The sequence below is a fragment of the Sturnus vulgaris genome, chromosome 5, assembly GCF_052056855.1.
Source record: "Sturnus vulgaris isolate bStuVul1 chromosome 5, bStuVul1.hap1, whole genome shotgun sequence".
Classification (NCBI taxonomy): Eukaryota; Metazoa; Chordata; class Aves; order Passeriformes; family Sturnidae; genus Sturnus; species Sturnus vulgaris.
Genome location: NC_142247.1, coordinates 13,294,530 through 13,315,646, shown reverse-complemented (window position 1 = coordinate 13,315,646; position 21,117 = coordinate 13,294,530). Strand labels below are relative to the sequence as shown.

At 40.0% G+C, this 21,117-nt stretch overlaps 1 protein-coding gene across 1 annotated transcript in view; it reads left to right on the top strand.

Annotated features, from left to right (window-relative positions):
- ST8SIA1 (ST8 alpha-N-acetyl-neuraminide alpha-2,8-sialyltransferase 1) overlaps positions 1-14,375 on the top strand; it is a 112,355-nt gene extending 97,980 nt beyond the window's left edge. The window contains exon 5 of the mRNA XM_014880251.2: positions 809-14,375. Coding sequence (XP_014735737.2) covers positions 809-1,295 — 487 coding nt within the window. The 3' untranslated portion in view covers positions 1,296-14,375. The remainder of the gene's footprint in view (positions 1-808) is intronic.
- The last annotated feature ends 6,742 nt before the right edge of the window (positions 14,376-21,117 follow it).

The window sequence follows — 21,117 nt, the reverse complement described above, 5'->3', positions numbered from 1 at the left end:
ATTAGTCATGACACATCTGCCTGGGCTGCAGGAAACAGAGAGGAGGCAGCAACACGGACATTTGGGAGCTGAGGAAAAAAATGGGATCACACACAGGGGAGCAGCCTAGCTGCAATGAAATTAGTGTGTTGAGGCTTGTGCAAAAGTGGGTTTTCATGTACTAAGCTTTACACTGTGAATATTGGATATTGTCAAGTGATAAAGGGGAGGAAACGTACAGCAAGAAAGTTTATAGTTCGTGATACTGGTTGTGGAGTAGTTTGTCAGTCAAACATCAGGAATAGAACAGCCATCAGCAAATAGCTGTTGACAATTAAACAAATTGTCATGTGCTGTTTTCATATAAAAGAAATATTCTGTACATATAACTTGCCCTCCTAATCTAACTTGGGTTTTTATTTTAGTCTGCCTTTAGGAAACACGAACAACACAGGTTTGAAAGTTTCTTTTATAGCGTCCCATACCTGAAAAATCTAAGTTGATTTTTGGACCAATGAAAAGTATTGCTAAGAAGGATTGAGTCTTACAGAATGTTGTCAGCGTTCATTTGGGTTTTTTTAAAAAGATGACATCAGAAAGGTTTTGGAGCTAGCAGGATACCAGGTAGTTTTCAACTGTCTATTCAGATGTCTGTTTTCAAAAGAGAGGCAGTGTCAGACAGCAAGAAGTTTGTCTGGACTTTCTCTGGCCTCGGATAAGATGTACGGGGAATTGTAAATATGGATATGAAGAGCAGCCCTTAGGTGGATTAGGAAACATCTGGAAAAACCTGTGTGTGACCAACTCGTTTTCCCTTGTGATTTTCCAGGTTCCAGAACCTTCTGTGGTCCCGAAAAGCCTTTGTGGACAGCGTGAAGGTCTATAACCACAGCTACATCTACATGCCAGCCTTCTCCATGAAAACAGGGACAGGACCCTCCCTCCGTGTCTACTACACCCTGGAGGATTTTGGGGCCAAGCAGGCGGTCCTTTTTGCCAACCCAAACTTCCTGCGGGACATCGGCAAGTTCTGGAAGAGCAAAGGGATTCACGCCAAGCGCCTTTCCACGGGGCTTTTCCTGGTCAGCGCCGCCCTGGGGCTGTGTGAGGAAGTGACAATTTATGGCTTCTGGCCGTTCTCGGTGGACCTGCACGGAAAGTTTATCAGCCACCACTACTATGACAATGTCCTGCCTGACTCCGGATTCCACGCCATGCCGGAGGAATTTCTACAGCTTTGGTTCCTCCATAAAAGTGGTGTACTGAGGATGCAGCTAGAACCATGTGAGGACCCTCTAATCCAGCCTTCAGCCTGAGGATCGTAGGAGTCAGTTTGGGAGATCCAATAGTTTTTAATTTCCATGCTCTCCAACAGAGAGTTCTGTTTTATGTTGGTTGTTCTTAAAGGGATCTGCATGGACCGTAAAAATGCTGCTCGAAGGCCGAATGGAATATGTCCTTATTGTTTAGTGCTTTATGGAACTGGGAGGGGATGAAATGTATCTCTCCATCAAGTCCATTCAGCAGCAGTGGGAAAAAGTCAGAAGCAGCACAGCTGAACTTTCCAGGGACGTTTTTAAGTGACAAGTATAAAAAGGGCATTAAGGCTCAGAGAGTCACCGGGCCACTCATAAGCTTTTGCTGACAGTGCCAAATATGACTATCTGTTCCAAATTCCATTTCATTCCAGATCAGCACCCTGTAGAACTTCACTTTTTCCTTGCTTTTTTCCTCTGTTTGTGTGTGTGTGTGTGTGTGTGTGTAGGACAACATATGTGTGTCATTGACTTTGTTTCTTTTCCTTTTATTCCTTTTTACTTTGACCCCCTCCTCCCCTCCACCCCCTCCCTGGGAGGAAAAGGAAGGGCTTAAAAGCCCAAGGAGCTGAGTACCATCAGCTCCTCTGAAGATTCTTGGGAGAATGAAGGTGCTAAGAATCTGGTTAGAATGTCATAGGAATGCCTTGCTACTGAGGATGGACAGACCTATGTGTTGTAGGTTTTATCAGGATAGTTCAGGTCATTGCTCTTACAGCTATGCCAGTGCTGTACTGTGGGCAAGAGCTGGTTAAGGCAAATTGGTCTGGAAAGAAAACATGTTACAAAACCAGCAGTGGAGTGCAGCCTGATTTCAGTGACCCGCTGCAAGATTTCCACAGTGACCTTCATAGCAGGGATGGTTCCTGACCTGTTTTGCTGTCCAGCCTTAGGGATTAATTCTGTATTCATTTGGACTCCAGATGTTCGTGGACTGTTGAGGGTATTTGAGGGGTTCAGTGGAATGCAGAACGAGGTTCTTCATGTGCTTATAGCAGGAAAATTGCAGAAATGAATGTAAGTGTCATTTAAAATTAGTCAAAGCTTCGAAAATAGTTTCTCTGTGTGTGACTTGCTCTTCTGCTTGGATTGTAACGTTAGCCTTAAAGACTTGTACTTCTCACACGAGATTGTCTCTGCTTAAAGAGAGTCTGGGAAATAAAACAGCCTTTGGGAGCACCAAAAAGCTGCACAGGCAGTAAGAAAAAGGAAAAAGAGAGGGGCATGCCTGATGTAAGGCTGCCCTGCTCGCAGTGGTGAATTCTGTCAGTGTGCACAGTGCCTGAAGGACTGTTTTATTTTGGGTTATTACTTGGGCAGCAGATGGTCCTCTCACCGTGGAAATGACAAATTGTTTTGTTTGCTTGCTTTGGTTTAGCACTGGAGGACAAGAGGAGAATCCCATCTCAGTCTGTGGTGCAATTTAAGCTGCAAGATGTTACCACCATTAACTTGAAAAATCCAAATCAGTGTTCTCTTTCTTATTATCTTATTACTGAGAATCTAGTAAAGGTGTTGGAACAACAAAACTGTCATCAACTTTCCATAACAACTTCCTGTGCTGTTCTGTCTCCAAAGTTCTAGTGTTTTGGGGGATGTGTCTTCTCAAGTGTTGATAAGGCCTCTCCTTGTAGACTACCAGCTGCAAGTTCTATAGATAAAAATAATTTTTTAAAAAAGCTAAATCCATGCCTCTTCTTAAAATATGAATAGTTCAACTCTCTGTGTAGGAAACTGGGGAAAAATAGTCGTGTTTTTCTTTTTAAACCTATGTTTCATAATAAAAATTTTCTTTTGGAATATGGATATTCCAAGCATAAAGGGGGCACTGTTCCATTGGATTACAGGGCAATGCTAAAGGGTAATGTGGAGATTTTGGAGTGTTCTAGTTGTTGTTCTAATAGAATCTGAATGTACATCGTAGCCCATGTTGTCTTCCATGTTTTCATTAAAAGTACAGAGAGGACATTGATGGAACATCACTTGATAATTCATTCCTTAGTGCATTATCTATGATGTGGGGATTTGGTGAGGAAGGATTTGAAAGTAAAATATTTTCCTTGCTGCTTGTTATGGCAGAATTCGACTGAACTGCCTTTCTTAGAGACGAAGAGGTGACAGCATGGTTTTTATTTGGTGCATCAAGTTTGCGTTTTTTAGTGCTTTATAGATTACATTATCTGTGAAAATAACAGTTGGACTATGATGTGCTAAAAATGGCAATTCAGCAGGATGCCAGCATTTCCTTGAGAGTGGGAGGGAACAGGGAGAGTAGGGGGAACTGCCTCTTTGCCGGTCAGCTTTTGGTATTTTTAGCAGTACTTAGGAATTCACTTCTGAACCTCTTCTTTCAGCTCTCCAACCCCTTGGTAATTATTTGTGCCACATGTTGGGAAAATAACTGGATTAGAAGTACAAGTGTTTTTGTAGGAAAACTCTGTCCAGTGTTTGGTAAGGTCTGGCTTGTTCATGTTCAACCAGTGCCCTGGATATCTGGAGGTGTTGTATTCCCCACCTCTGTGAGACTGAGCCTGAGGCCTTTGTGAGTCCCTTCTGGTGTCTGCAGTCCTGATGTTTGCTAGGAGATAGCTTCCAAGGAATTAAGGGGGCAGGAGAGACCCAGGCTGTGTGTGATGTGTGGCTGATATTGGAGAAATCTGTAATGCTGGCTCTGTTCACATTTACATTTAGTGAGCATAACTAGCACACTCAGTACAAAGGCATTTGATGAGGAAGTAATGACTTCAAGGGTAAACAATTTTTTATAACTTCCAGAAAACTGGCAGTTGAGAAAAGGAGAGAAACAAAAATAAATGCTGCTTTTGAGGGGCAAAATTTGTGTCAGCTGACTTGTCAGTCCATGGAAATGCTGGCCAGCAATCTGCCTTTTGCCCAGCAGGTAAAAAGGGATGCAGGAGAGCCCTGCAAGTCTTTCGTGACAAGAGCAGTCAAAAAGACAAAACCAAGCAGCTACAAGAGTGGCTGTTACCTGACAGAAATATTGGAGTGAAGGCTCTCCATCCACCTGGAATGTGGAGCTTGCCTTGTGGATATCTCGGGGGAGAGCAGTCCATGTGTCGGATCACTGATATGAAATACAGCATTACATGGAAGGGCCTAAGAATTTATCCAGCTTCAGGAGGGAGCTCATTGCTCATGCTGCTATATTTTTAGTGAAGTCTTTTGAAATCTTAATATTTGTTAGTGAAATTCCCTCCTGCAGCACCTCTGTTTCCACTGCCAGTCCCTGAATTTCCCTGATAGTGTAGCTAAAGCTGCACAAATCTGCCAGGTTGAAAGCTACTGCAGCTCATCTTCAATAAAAGCTGGTTCAGGCTGGCCAGATGATTTGTTAATATTCATAGTTATTAATTTTATCATAGAGCTGACAAGGGACAGAAGTTCTGGAATGTTGCTCTGCCTGCATAGGAATCATTGTCCCATGTTTGAAAGGAGAATAAATTAAATACCTTTACAAGAAAGGTATGCACTGAAATCCCTCTTGATACAATCTTTTTGGGGCTGTATATGTTCTTGAGGAAATCAAGACCGATTTTTGAACTTGTGATGAAACTGTGTAAAACTTTTCCTCCTTGTTGATTGGGAAGCCTCTCGGAGCTCTTTCTAGATCAGACAAGCAAAACAGAAACCAGCACAGCAAAGTCCTAGAGAAGGGAGTGGGAGGTGTGCTCATGAAAAACATCTCTAATTTTGGCACAGACTTTGTTACAGTGCTAAGAACTCTTGCTCATGAGTGTTATATTTTTATATTTTTGTTGGAATGAAGATAGCAAGTTTGGTGTGAGGCAGCTACTAAAGTCAAAGGTCTAAGCCTCTGTTACAGCTGAAGTTTTACAGAATATGGAAATATCAGCTGGTTTTTTTTCACTTGACTACTTTCATCTTTTTGTTATTTTCCTCAAAATTCATGTTATTATCTAGGCAGTTGAGCTAGCACCTCTGTGAGAGCTGAAACTAAGGCAAGCATCTGCTTTTTGAAACTCAGTGTCCTGAAATGTGATAGTTAAGGAAAACTCCTGGAAACAGCTTCATGAATGCTAACTTAATATCAGGCTCACCCTTGCCTGTAATTAAGGTGTAAGGGAACTTTTGATCTAGAAGTGAGGAAAATGAAGGAGGTGACAGCAATCTCACCTTTGCTGCCTCTCTGACTCTTCCTCAGCTTAATACATTAGTAAGTATTGGAAGAAGTCCGGGTTATAGGAAGGACAAACTTCTTCTTTCCTGCCACTCCCATCAAAACACAAATATAAAATGGACTAACCAGCTGCTTTCTTGAATCATGGCCTCCTTCAGAAGCTCATATGGTGGAGTTTCCATGAGCTGATTCTTCCAAGTAAGCAAAAGTAATCAGGCTTTGTCCGGAAATTCCAGTTCCCCATGTCCATGATTGTTTGAGAGATATTCTGGGTATTGTAGCTGCCTTAGTGTGCAGTGACCTCCTCTTAATGTGGACTTCTATTTCTGCTCCAAACCACATTCTAAAGGATCTCTCTTCCCTGTCCTTACAGATGACCATTCCCTTTGTGAATAGAAGTGTGATTTTTAAAAATCCAGCCATAAGGCAGCTAATATGTTTTGTTGTTTGAACAAGCTTTTCTTTTAAACTGTTGACATATCCACCAAGATTTCAAAATAGCTACAAATAAAAAATATGGCTTCAGCCAGGTGTTGGTAATTCCCTACTGGAGACGAGAAAAAAGATAGAAGAAGGATGTATTTTCAGGGCGATTGTTATAAAATAATATCTGTTTCCATTAATTCTCATATCTCTTGGAATCTATCATATGTTTGAGTTTTTTGTAGTTTCTGAACAAAGCAATTAGTAAAAGACTTAGATTTATTTTTGTTAAATTTTAGAAAACTTGTTTCCATAAGTGGAATGCAAAGAGCCAACAAGAGGCTTAACCTCTCCTTCCTGGCTGATATTTTTTTGGCAGCAGTAAGAACTTAAACAGCTTCTCATTCCTCTTTGATTATTCAATTATTCATTTTCATCAGTTTTTATTGCAGCAGGCTGAGCCCTAGTGTATTCAGCCTCTTCAGCTTAATGCATATACTTTAGAATGAATTTCACCCTGCTTTTCAGCTGTTATGCTGGGGGGGAAAGAAAAGTGTTGCTAATTGAAAATGTTTGGTTCTGTACAGCCAGGAGAGAAGCACTGCCAGATCCAGGCTTCTTCTGGCCATTCTGAGTTCTCTGCAGGACTGTGAAAACACTCCAGCTGTGGCTGTGAGACCCAACTGTGCAGGACACAACAGGAGCTGGAGCTTTTTCCCTGGTGGAAAAAGCTGATTGTTCCTTGTGGGCACTGCTGTGGCTTTGCCAGTGCCCACCAATGCCACTCTGACTGGGTCCAGCATCAGCTCCATGACCAGCCCATGATCCCAGATAATCACCCATGGCATGGTAAGCCCTGTCCTGCTTCACAGTCAGGAGTGTTGGGCTTACTGGAAATGATGGTAGTGGCTCACTCCTTTGGAGGCCAGCCTGCTTCTAGCAGCACTTGAAATCTCTGGCCAGTCTCAGAAAGGCCTATTAAAGCTGCATCTTAAATTATTGTCTGTATGCTCCCTCTGCTGTGGATGGGGCCAGCTTTCTGCTGAGCTGAATATTTATCCTGTCTGGGACCCTCTAAAGCAAGGGAACCTTTAGCACTTCGACCATGTGGAATTTTGATGTTTTCACCTTCCAAGTTAAATCTCTTTTCCCCCTCTTTATCCTGCATTTAACTCCTGTGAGTGAATCCAGAGTGAGTTTTAAAAAACGGTGCCACTAGTAATTGTTCTCTGGGTTTATGAATAAAATGATGTTCAACAAAACACTGGAGTACATTTGGACAGTTCCTTCTGATTTCTAATTTTATATTCAATTAATTGTTTCGGTCAGATGGGACCCACAGCAGAGATGAGTTGCATCATTTTCTGTTCATTGAAAGGAAACAATCAAAGAATTGTATTACATTTCAAGCTGAATTCTATCAACGACTAAAGGAATCTTCCTCCTGCAGGAAGCTTTGTTATTGGGTGATTATCTTGATAGTAAGTGAAAATTCTTCACTGAAAATAAATGCATAATCTGGAGTACTGAGACACCAATTCGAGTTTCTACTCAGGTTACCTCCAATAAAGATTTTGGTGTTCTGCAAAATTGCCATAATCACAACTTTTTTTTCTTCTGTGCATGTGTTTTTATAGGAAATGCTTGAATTTTTTTTTATAAACTCTCCATGTGTTGCAAATAAACACTCCTTCAGGAATGAAAGTTTCTTTTTTGGTACCCATCGTATGCAGAGTAAAACTGCCAGAAGATGTCCAGTTTTCAGGAAAATGCTGGTTTGGAGTAGTCTGGCAAGACTCCTTTGAGCATGTGAGTTGGCTGCTGCCTCTTGAGCTGTAGAGTTTGGGCAGGTGATACAGAGTGTGCTGCACTGACAGAAAAAAAATTATATTTTAGCCACAGCTCTGCCTGCTTGATGTCTCCCACTGAGTGATGTGTCTTCATTCTGTGAGGGCCCTTCAGGGACTGATCCTACAGATCAGTCATGTGTTGACTGGTTTTAAAGGCCTAGACTTTGTACTGAAAACCACAAGGAGTGTGGAAATGCCTGGAAATTATGTCCTTTAGTGAATTATAATTTGGTCACTGAGTGGTTTGGCCTGTTACATACACATAAAAATCATTTTATCTGAGTATCCAAAAGCCATCTTATCCGAGTATGAGACTTGCATGTAGGAGGAGGTCACTGGAAGGTGACTCTCTGATGCTGCAGAGTGCAAAAACCATTGTGATTTTATTTCTATCAATAATGAAATCCCCATTGAGGTAATATTGGATTAGGTCAGTTTTCAGTGCTCTTGAAACTCTCACTCCATAAGCATTTCCAATAATTGTTCCACGTAAAGACAGAAACAGGAGATTTTTTTTCTTGTTCATGCGTGTCACTTTGCATTGAAAATGGAACAAAAAGTCAATCAGAGCTCTTACCCTTTTCAGAGGTCTCTGGAGAGTCTCTAAATAATCAATAGGCACACAGTTATGTAAATATAAACAAAATAGCCTGAAGTTTATAGCTCAGATGCTAGTTAGTATCTCGAAGAATTGCTTTCAAATAATTTAGAGGAAAAAAATTACAAAAATTTTATGTGTGAAAACCATCTATTTGCTAAAATAAAACACTAATAACTAAAGAAACCATGTTTAAAAAAATAATGTTAAAAGATATGTGAATTTTCCCTGGTTTCCAACTTATTCTGCACTTCTAGCTTTGTATTCAAGTCCATACTTCTTCAAAGCTTCTAGTTCTAGATTGTCCCATGTGGTGTCCATAGACTTAAAAAAAAAAAATAATACTCCAAATGTAGTACAAAAAAAAAAAGAGAAAAAACCAAAATCAGGTTCAGCTCTTCTGAAATGTTCAGCTCTTCTGAAATCAGTGACTGTTTATGTGCTGCCATTTAGTAGTGGTGGCCAAAAAAAGTGGACAAAGATCAGAAAGGAGATAAAGGGACACAGAATTTCTGCTAAAGATAAAGGGAGAGCAGCATAGGTTTAAATGCTTGGAACCCAAAGTTGTTAATAGATATTAGGTCTTCATTCTTTTGCTTCTCTTTCCCTCGATTCTTCTTGTGCTGGCGTGAAACTTGCTGTGTTCATGAGTTGCTTAAAATTTTCTCTGCACTACATTGAACTTCCCTCTGGCTCTAAACCTAAAAAATTAAGGGACAAAAACCACTTTAGGTTTATCAATATTTGTATGCAGCATTTTACATCTTCCTAGTACTAATTACTCTATTAACTCATAATTAAATGAAGAAGTAGAAACTGCTACCTATCCCAGGGTTGTGAAGTCTTTCTACCTGTGGTGATTTCTCTGTTAGGTGAATGGAGATTACTTTTAGCTCAGATGTTGTGAGAATTAATTAACTCATGCTTGAGAATTAAAGTGAAAAAAACCCCAAATTTTATTAAGGTTATCTATTTTGAACAGTGAAAACAAGCAAATGAACAACCCTTTTTATTTGAGTGAATTTATGCTTTTGTGTTAAAATCCTCCCCTATTTTTAGGAAGTACAATAGGAACATTACGTTCAGGGAACACCTGGATTGCAGGAAAGAGAAAAGCTGTGCATTTTTAATGAGAAAGAAAGGTTTTCTCCTCTCTTTCACACCTTTCAGTTTATGAACCAGATTCTCTGCTCTTTCACTGTTCTGACTCAATCAAATCAATAGAATTGCTTGGATTTTAACTAGTTGACTGTTCTCAAACCTGAGGGAATTCATCCTATGAAAATTTAAAATTATTATTTTAAAGCACTGCCAGATTATGATACTTTGTTGAAATATCATCATTCTATAATCTGTTCTGAAACCAATTCTTTTTTCCTGACAAGTATAGACCTTGAGCAGTTTATGCTGTTTGTTGGTTGCTTTTGTAAGGCAAATATCTCACTGCATTTCAAACTTCTGCTGCGTGAAGGCATCACAGATTGAAATCAAATCATGATCTGTGTCATGTCCTTGTTTCATGGACGTGATCCATGAGCTGCTCAATTTGTCAAGTGTATTGGATGAGCCAAGAGAAAATGAAAAAAGGATTTTTCTACACTGGGAAGCTTCACCATTCACTGGCTCTAACTGGGCATTAGATATCCTCAAGTAATTTATTATTCTTGATGGATCTGATGTCTGCGAGTGTTTCCACTCATCAAATAATTTTGTTAGATTTTATTGATGATCTTTTCCCCCTGCGTTTCAACTGCAATTCTTCTTTTCTGATACTGTTTGCAAGGAAGAAATCCTTCTTTCTTCTCTCTTGTTTTTTCAAATGACAATTTATATCTAAGGCATTATTCTAAACTCAAATGCTGGTTTTCTTTAAAAAGTTGTTCTTATGCTTTTTTTTTCTGTATTGTGCACAATATTTTCACAACAGTAGTTATGTTTTCAGTGATGAAATCTCAACAAATTATCTTCCTCTTTAAAAACTGAAAGATTTACTGGCTTTCATAAACCACAGTTTATTAAATTGTCTTTGGGTTTTATCCTAAATTGAACATAGTCACATCTTGTATCTTTGGTGTATCTTGGTACACTCATACTCAATCAGGTGTCAATAAAATAGAAACTGATTTCTGAAATAGCTTTCAACTTCAGTTATAAACAAGGAGTTTTCTCCTTAATAAGGACCTGTAACTGCCATGGTGATACTGAGGCCTAAAGACCCTAGAAAGAAGACAAAACACTTTTGAGATAATGTTAGTATAGGAGGTAATATAAAGGCTTTATTGGAGGCCTCCAGGGGCAGACATGGAAAATGTCCACAAAATGCTCACCCCCACATGGGGTGAATGCAGTTTTATAAGTTTAGCAAATTAGCATCATTGCCAAAAATCACCAATTAGAGACATAAGTGTGAGGCAATTTCCCTTAGTTCAACCTTCTTTGAATCCTGCTCCCCCCCCCCCCCCTTAGATGGAAACTAAACTTTGTTTATAAAAACTCATCTCAAAGATCTGGTCTCAACCTTGGTTCCTAGAGAGAGCCAAGGTAGGAGAGGGGCCTTGGAATGGGTTTTGTCTTTCTGCCTATCAGGGCAGGGAAAAGTACTGGGGACACTAGCTAGAACACAATAATAGGCTGCAGAACTACAAACAGATGTGTAAAGAATACAGAGAATATATATGAAAGGAAAAACGCAAAAATCAATTTGGCATCATTTCCCCCCATTTTTAGAGACTAACAAGACTCTGCCTTGTCTAGTCTCTACTCCATATTTAACCACACCCCTGTATGATACAGCCAGCTATTATTTGAAAAACAACTACAGATGTAAGTAGTATGAACAGTTCCTTTTGTCCAGGCCCAGTTCTGTAACCATGAGGTGAGAGTGTCAAAGATATATTCAAAGTTCAATGGGCCTTTGGAAAGATGTCTGATGTAGAATCTGAGTTTGCTTTAAAATTTCAACCAAATCCTTAATAATTCTTTCACTCTCACCTACATAACAACAACAACTATGTTAATGATTTTGCAGCTAGTAGGAAGTTGAAAGTCATTTTGTTTTGTAAAACGATACCAGACAAATCATGGGCTTCTTCTTGTAAGGCTGAAATTGTATCTGAAATTTGCTTTTCAATGTGTTCAATAATCCTTACTGGGATCAAATATTAAGTTTGGAATTACAGCCCCATGGGCACAGGCCCAATCTTTATCTAGGGGCAAAACTTACCAGACCTCATTTTCACATATTCAATACCACCCTGACAAGTTGTTCTTATGAAGAGCTTTTGGATACATTTTGGACTAAAACATGTTCAAATGTTGGGACCAAATCTATGCCATAGTTACCAACCGTGCATATAACAGGCACAAAAGAACCATTTAAATCACGTAATCCTGATTTCTATCAGTCTCTGTTTTCCAGTTGTTTCAGGGGAGAAGTCTCTTAAATTTAGAGCAGGGAATTCAGGATTCCCTGCCAGCCCTGGCTTGAGTGAGAGCAGTCAGGACTTTGAATGGTCCTCTCCACTTAGCTTGCAAGGGTAACTGTCCCACCATTTAACATAGACCCAGTCTCCAGACTGGAACAGATGGGCAGATGTCTCCAGTCCTGTTGGTCTGGGTAACATAATAATCTCTGGACCTTCTGCAAAGTGGAATTTAAAGCTAATCCTAACCCCTAACCCCAAATCATAAAAAAAATCAGCATACAAGTATTTTTTATTTTAATTTTATGTCTCATGGAAGCTACAAGGACTTCTAAACTTTTTTGTTTCTGAAACATACCAGACACTTTGCTTTAACCTGTGTTAATGCTGTTTCCTTCTGGCTATTTCTGAAAGCTCCAGAGAAAAGCAAGCAAACAAAGACACCAAGGAAATGAAAGGTGCCTTGCTGTGATGTTTTTCTAGAGTGGTACATTACTCTGGTAATGAACTGTGAAATGTAGCATGTGGATGATGATGAATGTAAAAACATGCATGTGTTTCTATTTGAATGTTGTGTCCCTGAGATGGATTATTAGTATGAGCTCTGTAGTGTAAAAATACTGAAAAGAGAAGGGAAGAGAAATGGAAGGAAGATACTTCTAGCAGGTTTTGCAGTGAACCATGTCCCCTTTTAACTTTTCCTTCTCAAACTCGGATTTGGTAACATGGCCCTTACCATTAGGCTAGTAATAAACAAACTGCTCTGTTCTGCTTCTTTCCAGCACTGTAAGGGACAATCTGTTTGTATTTCCAGCATATCTGATTTATTCCCAGGCATGGGCTCACAGGCCTGCACTGGCTGGGAGATCAGTCAGGCTCACTGGTGATGCCATGCCACGTGTTTCCTGCCCACATCCCACATCCTGCATCCAATAATCTGTGCCTGTGCCAGGAGATAAGTGACTGTGGTCTGTTACATTTTGCTGCTTATGGCTGGAAGCTGAAGTGCAAACAAAAACTGTGAATTCCCTCCTGTTTCTTGTAGGCACAGCTACAACTTGGGGAAGTTGTGTGCTTGACCAGAGCAGAGATGGGCCAGGCAAAGTTTTTTCAAAATCGTTAATTTTGCATTTACCTCACTGAGTATTTATAAGAAGTCACTGATTTCACAGGGCACCAATAATTGTTGGAGTTGCAGCTATCCTGAATATCTGCCCAGCCAGGGGACCAGGGAGTATAATGGGGGTTATCCCAACTCCTTGGTGTTTTACTTTGGGAACAAACTATGTTTTCAGAAGGCAAGCAGCCCAGGAATCACTGCTTGAAAGCTTCTGTTTGCTTCTCCCTGTAGTTGCAAGGTCCTTGCTGTCACCTTCCCTGACCTACCTTGTGCACATCTCAGACCTCCAGCTTTGTGGCTGGCTCTGGCTGTGAGAGGGGCAAGGCACTGCTCAAGGAAGTGATGCTAGGGTGAGTGGTGCTACCAAAACTTAAACGGGTGTTGGGGAGGAGCTCGGTGTTTGGATAAAACAAGCTGATCTGGGATCAGTGTGTGGTTTACAGGAATGCTGGTATGCAAAGCCCTGGCAGGACAGACACAAGGTTTCTCCTGGCTCTTTAGGGACTGGGCACAGTTGCCATTTTTGCTCTCTCACACAGTATTCCCAAAGGAGCCATATGATGTGGGATGTCAGTGTTAGCTGTTAAATTCTAGTACTTTTATTTGCATTCCTTCTTCTCTTGCCCTGCTTATTGAAAAAATGTGATGGTAATGTGATAGTTTGATGTCATGAGGTGATTTTAAAGTAGATAAGCAAACCACTATGCCTCTGAGATTGCATAATTCCATGAATTTGTTTTACCTCCAGTGTCCAGCATGTAATATTAATTGTCTCATTTCTGATGTGTGTAAGTTTTACAGGCTGGATATTGTGTCCAAATGACAGGAGCACTTGGGTGACCATCTCAAATCATTGGTTTTTTGGCACACTCAGGGGCAAAGGTATTTGTGTGGAGTGTGTTAAGCATCCCAAAGTGTGGTATTGTTCTGAGTCTTGTGATTAGGGCTTCGATCTAATTCACTCTCCAATGTAGCAAATGTTTGCTGTCAGCCAACACTATTACAAGGACTAAGGGAATCTCTTTCTTTGCCCTGCAATAATGTATTTTCTATGATTATGTCAGTAGAATTTGTTCATTTTTCAAGTACTGTGCAGTGCTTCTTTGAAGAATGTCCCTTTTTCAGGTGGTTTCATGGTGACTGTACCCCAAAATGTCTAGATGTCTCTCAATAGCAAAAATTGCTTTGTTATTGAATGTATTATTTATTAACAGTATCTTGTCTTTTTCTAGTTGCATTTTACAAAATGTGCCACAAGCATCTTATGTGATTTTTATAAGGAAAGTCATATTTATAATGTTTGTGCAAGTGGATGGAAACAAATAATGATTTTATAGTAGCCCATGCCTTTTTTCATAGCTGCAGAGTCTTAATGAGCATGATCAGAAGGGACAGGCTCATTGTTTCATTTAATTTTGATGAAGTTTTTCAAAGTAAACGATTATGTTATTCATTATTTGAAATTAATTATCTTAAAAAATAAATATCGCCATTTTAAGAAATGAAAAGAGTATTTTTGGGGCTTCTTTTTCTTCTCTGTTCCTTGCTCTCTAACCCAGTATGTCCAAACAATCAAGGCAATTTCCTGTTCGTCTTTACATTTTAAACCCACCTCAGCTCCCTTTAAAAACAATGAGGATAAAGGGCCAGATGGTCCTGGCCACTGCAGGGACAGCTGGAGCAGGATTCCTCAGCCTGGTAGGTACCAAGAAGCAAACAGCTCTGTTTTCATTTTATTGGAAGGATTATCCATAGCAAAGGTGGCCTCTGGTGAGGTAAGAGGGGAAGACAGATATTCCCTTTCCATTAGCCATGATGGTTCCTTTTCACAACCCTGTGTTTCAAGATGAGTCAGAGACCATTTAACTTCCAGTTTACTCAGGTGTGGGCAGATATAAATTGCTGAAGCCAGTCAAGGATAATATCCCAGTGATTATGTTTATGCTAGAAATCCTCAGATTATGCCATAACTTTCCTTTGCTCTCTCACACATTGATTTCCATTCTCTAAATACATGTTCCTACATAGTGATTAAATGAGTTCCTAATTCTTCTCAGTTAATATTTCTTTTTTTTTTTTAATATACCATCTCAGTCAAGGTCACTGTCTAGATTAGTTCCTGTTGCAAGGAGGGTCAGATGTCAGTGAGGGCTCAGAAAATGAGAACTCCTTGCCTCTGACATCTTCTGCCAGGGGAGTGCTCCATGGGTGGAAACTTCTGTGCAGGATCTCTCTCTGGGTGCTTCCTTGAGGCAAAATTGCCTTGGAATATGGGAAACCTGGTCAAATATTCAAGTCCTTGAAGGTACAATTCACTTTGAGCTGGTGAAGTGCTACTTGAAAGTGATGTCTTGCAGTTTTTCCTTCTGGAAAGGAATCCTTCCTTAGTTACAACACTGATCCCAGGGAATTTTATTTAGCTGTGTGCCTCTTCTTCCTAGCCCTTTAACCTTGATACACTGAGATTCGTTCCCTGTATGGAAATATACTGTGAAAAGGCAAAATATTGTCAGTATCAGGGCCTTAGAATTCCTTCTGTCTGGCTTTGACTGGAGATGCTTGATTATCACAGGGAAGGACAAGAGAAGCACATCCAGTGCAGAAAATTCTCTTGGTTTCTCACTTCAAATCCTTTTCCACCCAGATTTCCAGCCCACAATGGCATTCCCAGCTGGGACAGCCTGATGTGGCTGTTAGTTTTTGGCTTCTAAGTATCCATTTCACTGATGTACTTTTCCAGTTCATCCCTTCATGGCATTTTAGCAGAAATGTTGCACATCTTCTATGGTTTGAGCTGGGGTAGAAAATACACTCCTAAATGCAAAGGTCAGCTGGCAGAGAGAGCTGCAGTGGTGTTGGTGAGGATGAGTTAATGGAGATGTTCCTAGCTGGTGCAATTTTGCCAGACTGTTGAGAGGTTGTGTGGAGTTGATGCCTCAGGCACACCAGGACCTCTTATCTGGCTGGGCCATTTTGCTTGAGCTTGTTCAGCAACAGTGAGATTTCAGGCTTCAGGTAGCATGTGCTGTCTTCCTAATGACCACAGAAATTGTATGTAACATGAGGAACAACTTCAAGAAGAAGATTTTCAGGAGAAGACATGCGGGACTTGAGAAAAAGACCTTAATTTGTGATTTCTGCTGCAGATTTCCTCCTTACCCCCTCAAGCTGATCAGCCACTTTATGTCAAGTTGCTGCTGTTTGTCGGTAAGAACCAATTCTTTGCAGTCTCTCAGATATTAAGGTAAAATATTCTTAACATACTTCAAAAATTCTGGTGAAGAGAACTGGAGACTCAAAAGAAACAAGCTGCCCTGCCCAGAAGTTCCTCCAGCTGAACACTAGTCCCAGGTGACTGTGACATTTTGTGTTGCTATATCTGCTTAGAGAATATTTTAAATGTGCCATAACCATGAGGCACTGCATTATGTCCATCTAGATTAAACTGCTACTTCATAAAATATCCTCCTGAATTGTCCAGTCAGGTGGGTAATTAAACTTCCCATCATGTAGTGTGGCTTTTCCTCCATCTATGAGTACAAAGCCCTTGAGTCTTCTCTCCTCCAGACAGGACTCCCTCTTTACTTGCTGCTTTTGATAAAAGCCATGCAGCAGCTCTGGTTATTATCTCTGCTGCTCTTTGCTCTTCCATGCAGTCTTTTCTGGTCCTACTTCTTTCTTTTTGAGACAAAAGGCTCAGAATTCCATGGAATCTCAATTACAAGGTTTCTTTTCACTGTTTTCAGTGGTTGTTAAATCAGGCCTTACTCATATCCAGCTTTTGGCCTCTTCCCTGAGAACCTCAAGATCTGCAAGTCTAGTGAGCTAAGCAGCTGAAATTAAAATTTAAAAGTAGAACTTTTTTCCATTTTCTTTAATCTAATAGTTCTATATAATTTCTGTATGCATGCGTATGTGTATATATATATGTATATATATATGTGTGTATATATATGTACACATATATATATCCCGAAGTTTGGTAAGAAGGCTTCAGATATCTAAAGTAGAATTCTGACTAAAGAGAGATTTAAATGCAACCCCTTTGGCTATCTGGTTGTTTTTAAGAAAGAATGTTAGGATTCAACTACTTTCCATGAAAGGATCTGCATGGGCCCCTTTTGTAAAGAGCAAAAAGAACCAATTTAATTATCTTGAAAGATACTGGGAGGTGGAATCATTGGTCCACTCTGCTACAGGCTCCTTTTGTTTTGTAGGGATATAGCAGGGGTAAGAATGCATTGTGGTTTAGACCCTGTCCTTGTCTCAAAAATTTTGATCCAGTTCTCAAAAAGATCACTGTAGTATTAACAATATTTTGATGTCGATCCATCCACTTTGTATTTCTCTTCTATTGTGTACCCATAACTGAGCAAAAAAGACAGAGTTAACTTAACCAGGACCAGCAATGCATAGATCTTAAAAAATGGTTTAAAAAAAATCAAGTGCCTGGGTATACTGCCAAAGAAAAAGTCAATATCATTAAAAAAAGAGACCTAGATATTTTCAGGCAGGATTTATGCATCAATTTCTTGGAGCTTTGTATTCACTATTAGAATTACAAGTGGTGGTACTTGCAGATCTACCTGTTGAAATTAATCTATACCCATGTTATTATGCAAAAACATTTCATAAGACATAGAGTACTTTCCCAAAAAGAGAATGTTTTTATACTGTGTTATGCAGGCTTACTACCAAAAAACATTATAGATGATGAGGAAAAGCTATTCAGAATCCCTGTTTTAAACATTATCTGCCATGATACTAAAAATAAAATACAACTGTGTATGCTGAATTACTATCAGACTCTGTGTGGTTAAATTTAAAAATAATTTGGAAATATTTAAATTAAAAATATTTAATTAAAATATCAAAATTATTTTAAAAATAATTTGAAATTTGGAAATCAAGAAAGTGTGAGATTTTCCAGTAAGAAGATGAATCTGAAAATATTCATGTGAGAGAGAAGACAAAGTTCAAAATAGTTCAGTTGCATTCTCTTGTAACAAACCTGTGCCACAATGGAGCATTTTCATCTTGACTTAATGTGGTTTTCAGAGTCCCTTTTAGAAAAGTCTGCCAAAAATTGTTTCACTGAAGTTATTAAAACAAAGATTTCATTTGAAGGCTTCAACAGTTCAGAAAACAATTTAACAAACTTTATAACCCATCCATGGCAGATCAGGTGCTTTGCTTTCCTCACACTCCCCATCTCCAAATCCACCACTCATTGCCATTGGGACACCAGCTGGCTGCTAACAAATGCTAAGTGAGAGAAACCAGCTTTGGTGGCACACCAGACATGTCTGGGGATGGGGAAAATGTGACAAAAACATGACAACAGGAGGAAATCACGAGTGACAGCACCATGGCCTTAGGCCCATTAAATGACATGACACTTTGGGCTCAGATTGTATGTGGCCTGTCAGTTGTGGTTTAGCTCTTGGGATTATCAGCTGTTGGGATGGATAATTGTTAGAGTTTTCAGGTGTCCTCAGAGTTCATGTCTAATAGGAAAATGGCAAGTGCAATGGTTTTTTGAGGGACTGTGCTTGTGACAAGAGGGCTTGGGAGGGCAGCACACTGGCTGTCAGGTTAATGATGTGGACTTGCCATGGCCACTGACCATGTGGTGTGGCCAGGAGGCTGAGACAGGGCATTTTCCCATGTAATTGAATAATTGAATCAGCATCTGGAATGCTACATCTGATGTTGGAGTTGGGCCAGATGGCCTTTAAAAGTCCCTTCCAACTGAAACGATGATTCTTCAAACTATGATTCTTCAAACTATGAGTAGTTCCTTTGATCCCATTGCCCTGCCAGCTTGGCAACAAGTTACCTGGTGAGATGGCTGCTGTTTCTTCACTGGGGCTGTTCAATAGCCCAAGCACCTCACTCTTGGCTTTTCCAAGTCCAAATGTTCCGACTGACATGGAGGAGGACAATCAGGCAGCATTAAGGGTGTGTATGTCCTCAACTGGTGGGAGAGTAGCTGAAAATGGGAAGCTGGATCATCTCCTTTCATGTTTCTGTGGGATTGGGTCATGGTGGGTGAGGGCTGGTTTCCCTTTGCCTTCCAGATCCCTTCCTGCTCCCACCTGCTCTGACCAAGCCCTCTCAGTACTTTCACCTTTCCCAATTTTTTGAGTACATCACATTTCTTCTTCTTTTTTTCCCATTTCATCTCCTACCTTTTGCTTCTTTTCTAGTCCCCAAACTTCTACTTCCCTTTAGGGCCCTGCTGTTTGTGATGTTCCCTGCCCACTACCCCCACTCTGAGGGATCCTCTAAGCCCCAAACTGGTTCCCACTCAGATCCCTAGAGGCATTGCTAAAGCTGCTGCTCCACATTAAAGACATCTGAGACATTTGACAGACTGAGGCAGATGCTGTAGAGAAAAATTCCACAAAAGTAGCCTGGAGGAAGCAAATACTTTTTCATCAGTGCATATTTTGATGGTCTGAACTCTAGAAAGCTCATGGCAACCATGCTGAATATAAAAGAGGTATAAATAACTATTTATTCAGTGAAAAAGAAGAGATTCCTGCTGTTTAGCAAAAAAAAAAAAATGTTCAAAAGAGGAAAAGGAGTACAGAAAACCAATACTGCTGAAAAAGCACTTTTGAAGATGATGCCAACATCATCCTCCTGACAAGTACTGGTACCCATCCATAATTCAGATGGGTATTACCTTTTATGAAACTTAATTTATATAAAAGCATGTGCAATTCTGAATTCATAGATCTCCATGGCTTAATTCTGCAAATTCTGCAAGGCTCAGAACAGATGTACCTAGAAAATGGAAAGAAATATTATGCAAGCTCTTCCACAAATATCTGGCACAAGCTGGCCATGTTCAGGGTTTACTGACAGCAACACAAACCTGTGGAACAGGGTGGAATTGCTAATCTAAAATCCCTGTGCAGAAAAAGAAGCCTTGTAAATGAAAATTTTTGTTGTTTGGTCACAGGCGATGTCTGTGACCTGGTGTGTGTCAAGGATCATCTGGTCCAATCTTTTTGGTAAAAGCACAGCCTAGACAAGGTGGCCCAGCCCCTTGTCCTGGTGAATCTTGTAAATATTTAGTGTTGATGAATCCACCACTTCCCTGGGGACATAACTCCAGTGGCTGATAGGAATCTCCATACATGTAACTTGTTTTCATTGCCCCTCATCTTTTCCATGTGACTCCTTGTGAAAAGGGAGTTTCCACCTTCTTTGTAGCCGTCCTTTAAATACTGGAATGAGGTCCTAAGATCTCCCCTAAGCATTCTTCTCTCAAGGCTGTAGAAATCCATTTCTCTCAGCCTTTCCTCACATAGCAGCTTCCCAGCCCTTTGATCATCTTTGTACCCTTTTCTGGACCCTCACCAGACTGTCCACATCATTTTTGTGGAGTGGGACCAAAACTGGACATGATATTCCAGGCATGACCTGACAAACACTGAGTGGGACAGTGACTTCTGTATCTCTGCTGGTCATGTCCTTGTTGATGCAAATTAGCATCCTGTTTGCTTTTTTTTCTTGTTTTCCACCAGGACCCCCCATAAAATTGATAGTGGGATAGATTTGATTAGGAGGTAAAGTTTGGGAAGGTATCTGCACTACAGGAAATTGAGTCAGAAGGGATGTAAATACGAAAGAGTTCTGCAAGTCCAGTAACTAAAGCTGGTTGACTTTTGTATCCTTTTTTTTTTTTTTTTTGTCTCAGCTGGCTGGTTTTCTGGATTAGAATACTCTGTGTTTGGTTCAAGTTCAAACTAGGTAATGATTTCTTTTTCAGTTGTTGAATAACTGAGTAACCAGTGATAGGACTTGCTTGGGCACTGGTGTCACTGGTCCATTTCATAGAGCAAGAGCCACGTGTAGACATTGCATCAGCAGTGCTCTGCCAGGATGGAAACAATTCAGGCAAGATCTTTAGATCTATGTTTCTTTTCTTCTTTTTGTTTTCTTTTTACCCTCTTTTAAAAACCTTCTTTAAAAAAATATCAAACCTATATGTGGATGTACACCTAAATTTCTCCTTAGTAATGGACTAATATAGGACCAGCTACATTGGTGGAAATATTCCTCAAATGAAGGAATAAGTTCCTCATTTTCCAGTTTGATTACAGAGCAGGGCTTTGCTATTTCATAGATTGCCAGAAAATATTTTTCTTCCCCTCTGCTTCTCATTAAGAAATGATTGTTGAAGTCTGTCTCAAGATATAATGTAATTTCAAGGAATGTGTTCATGTTTTAATCCAT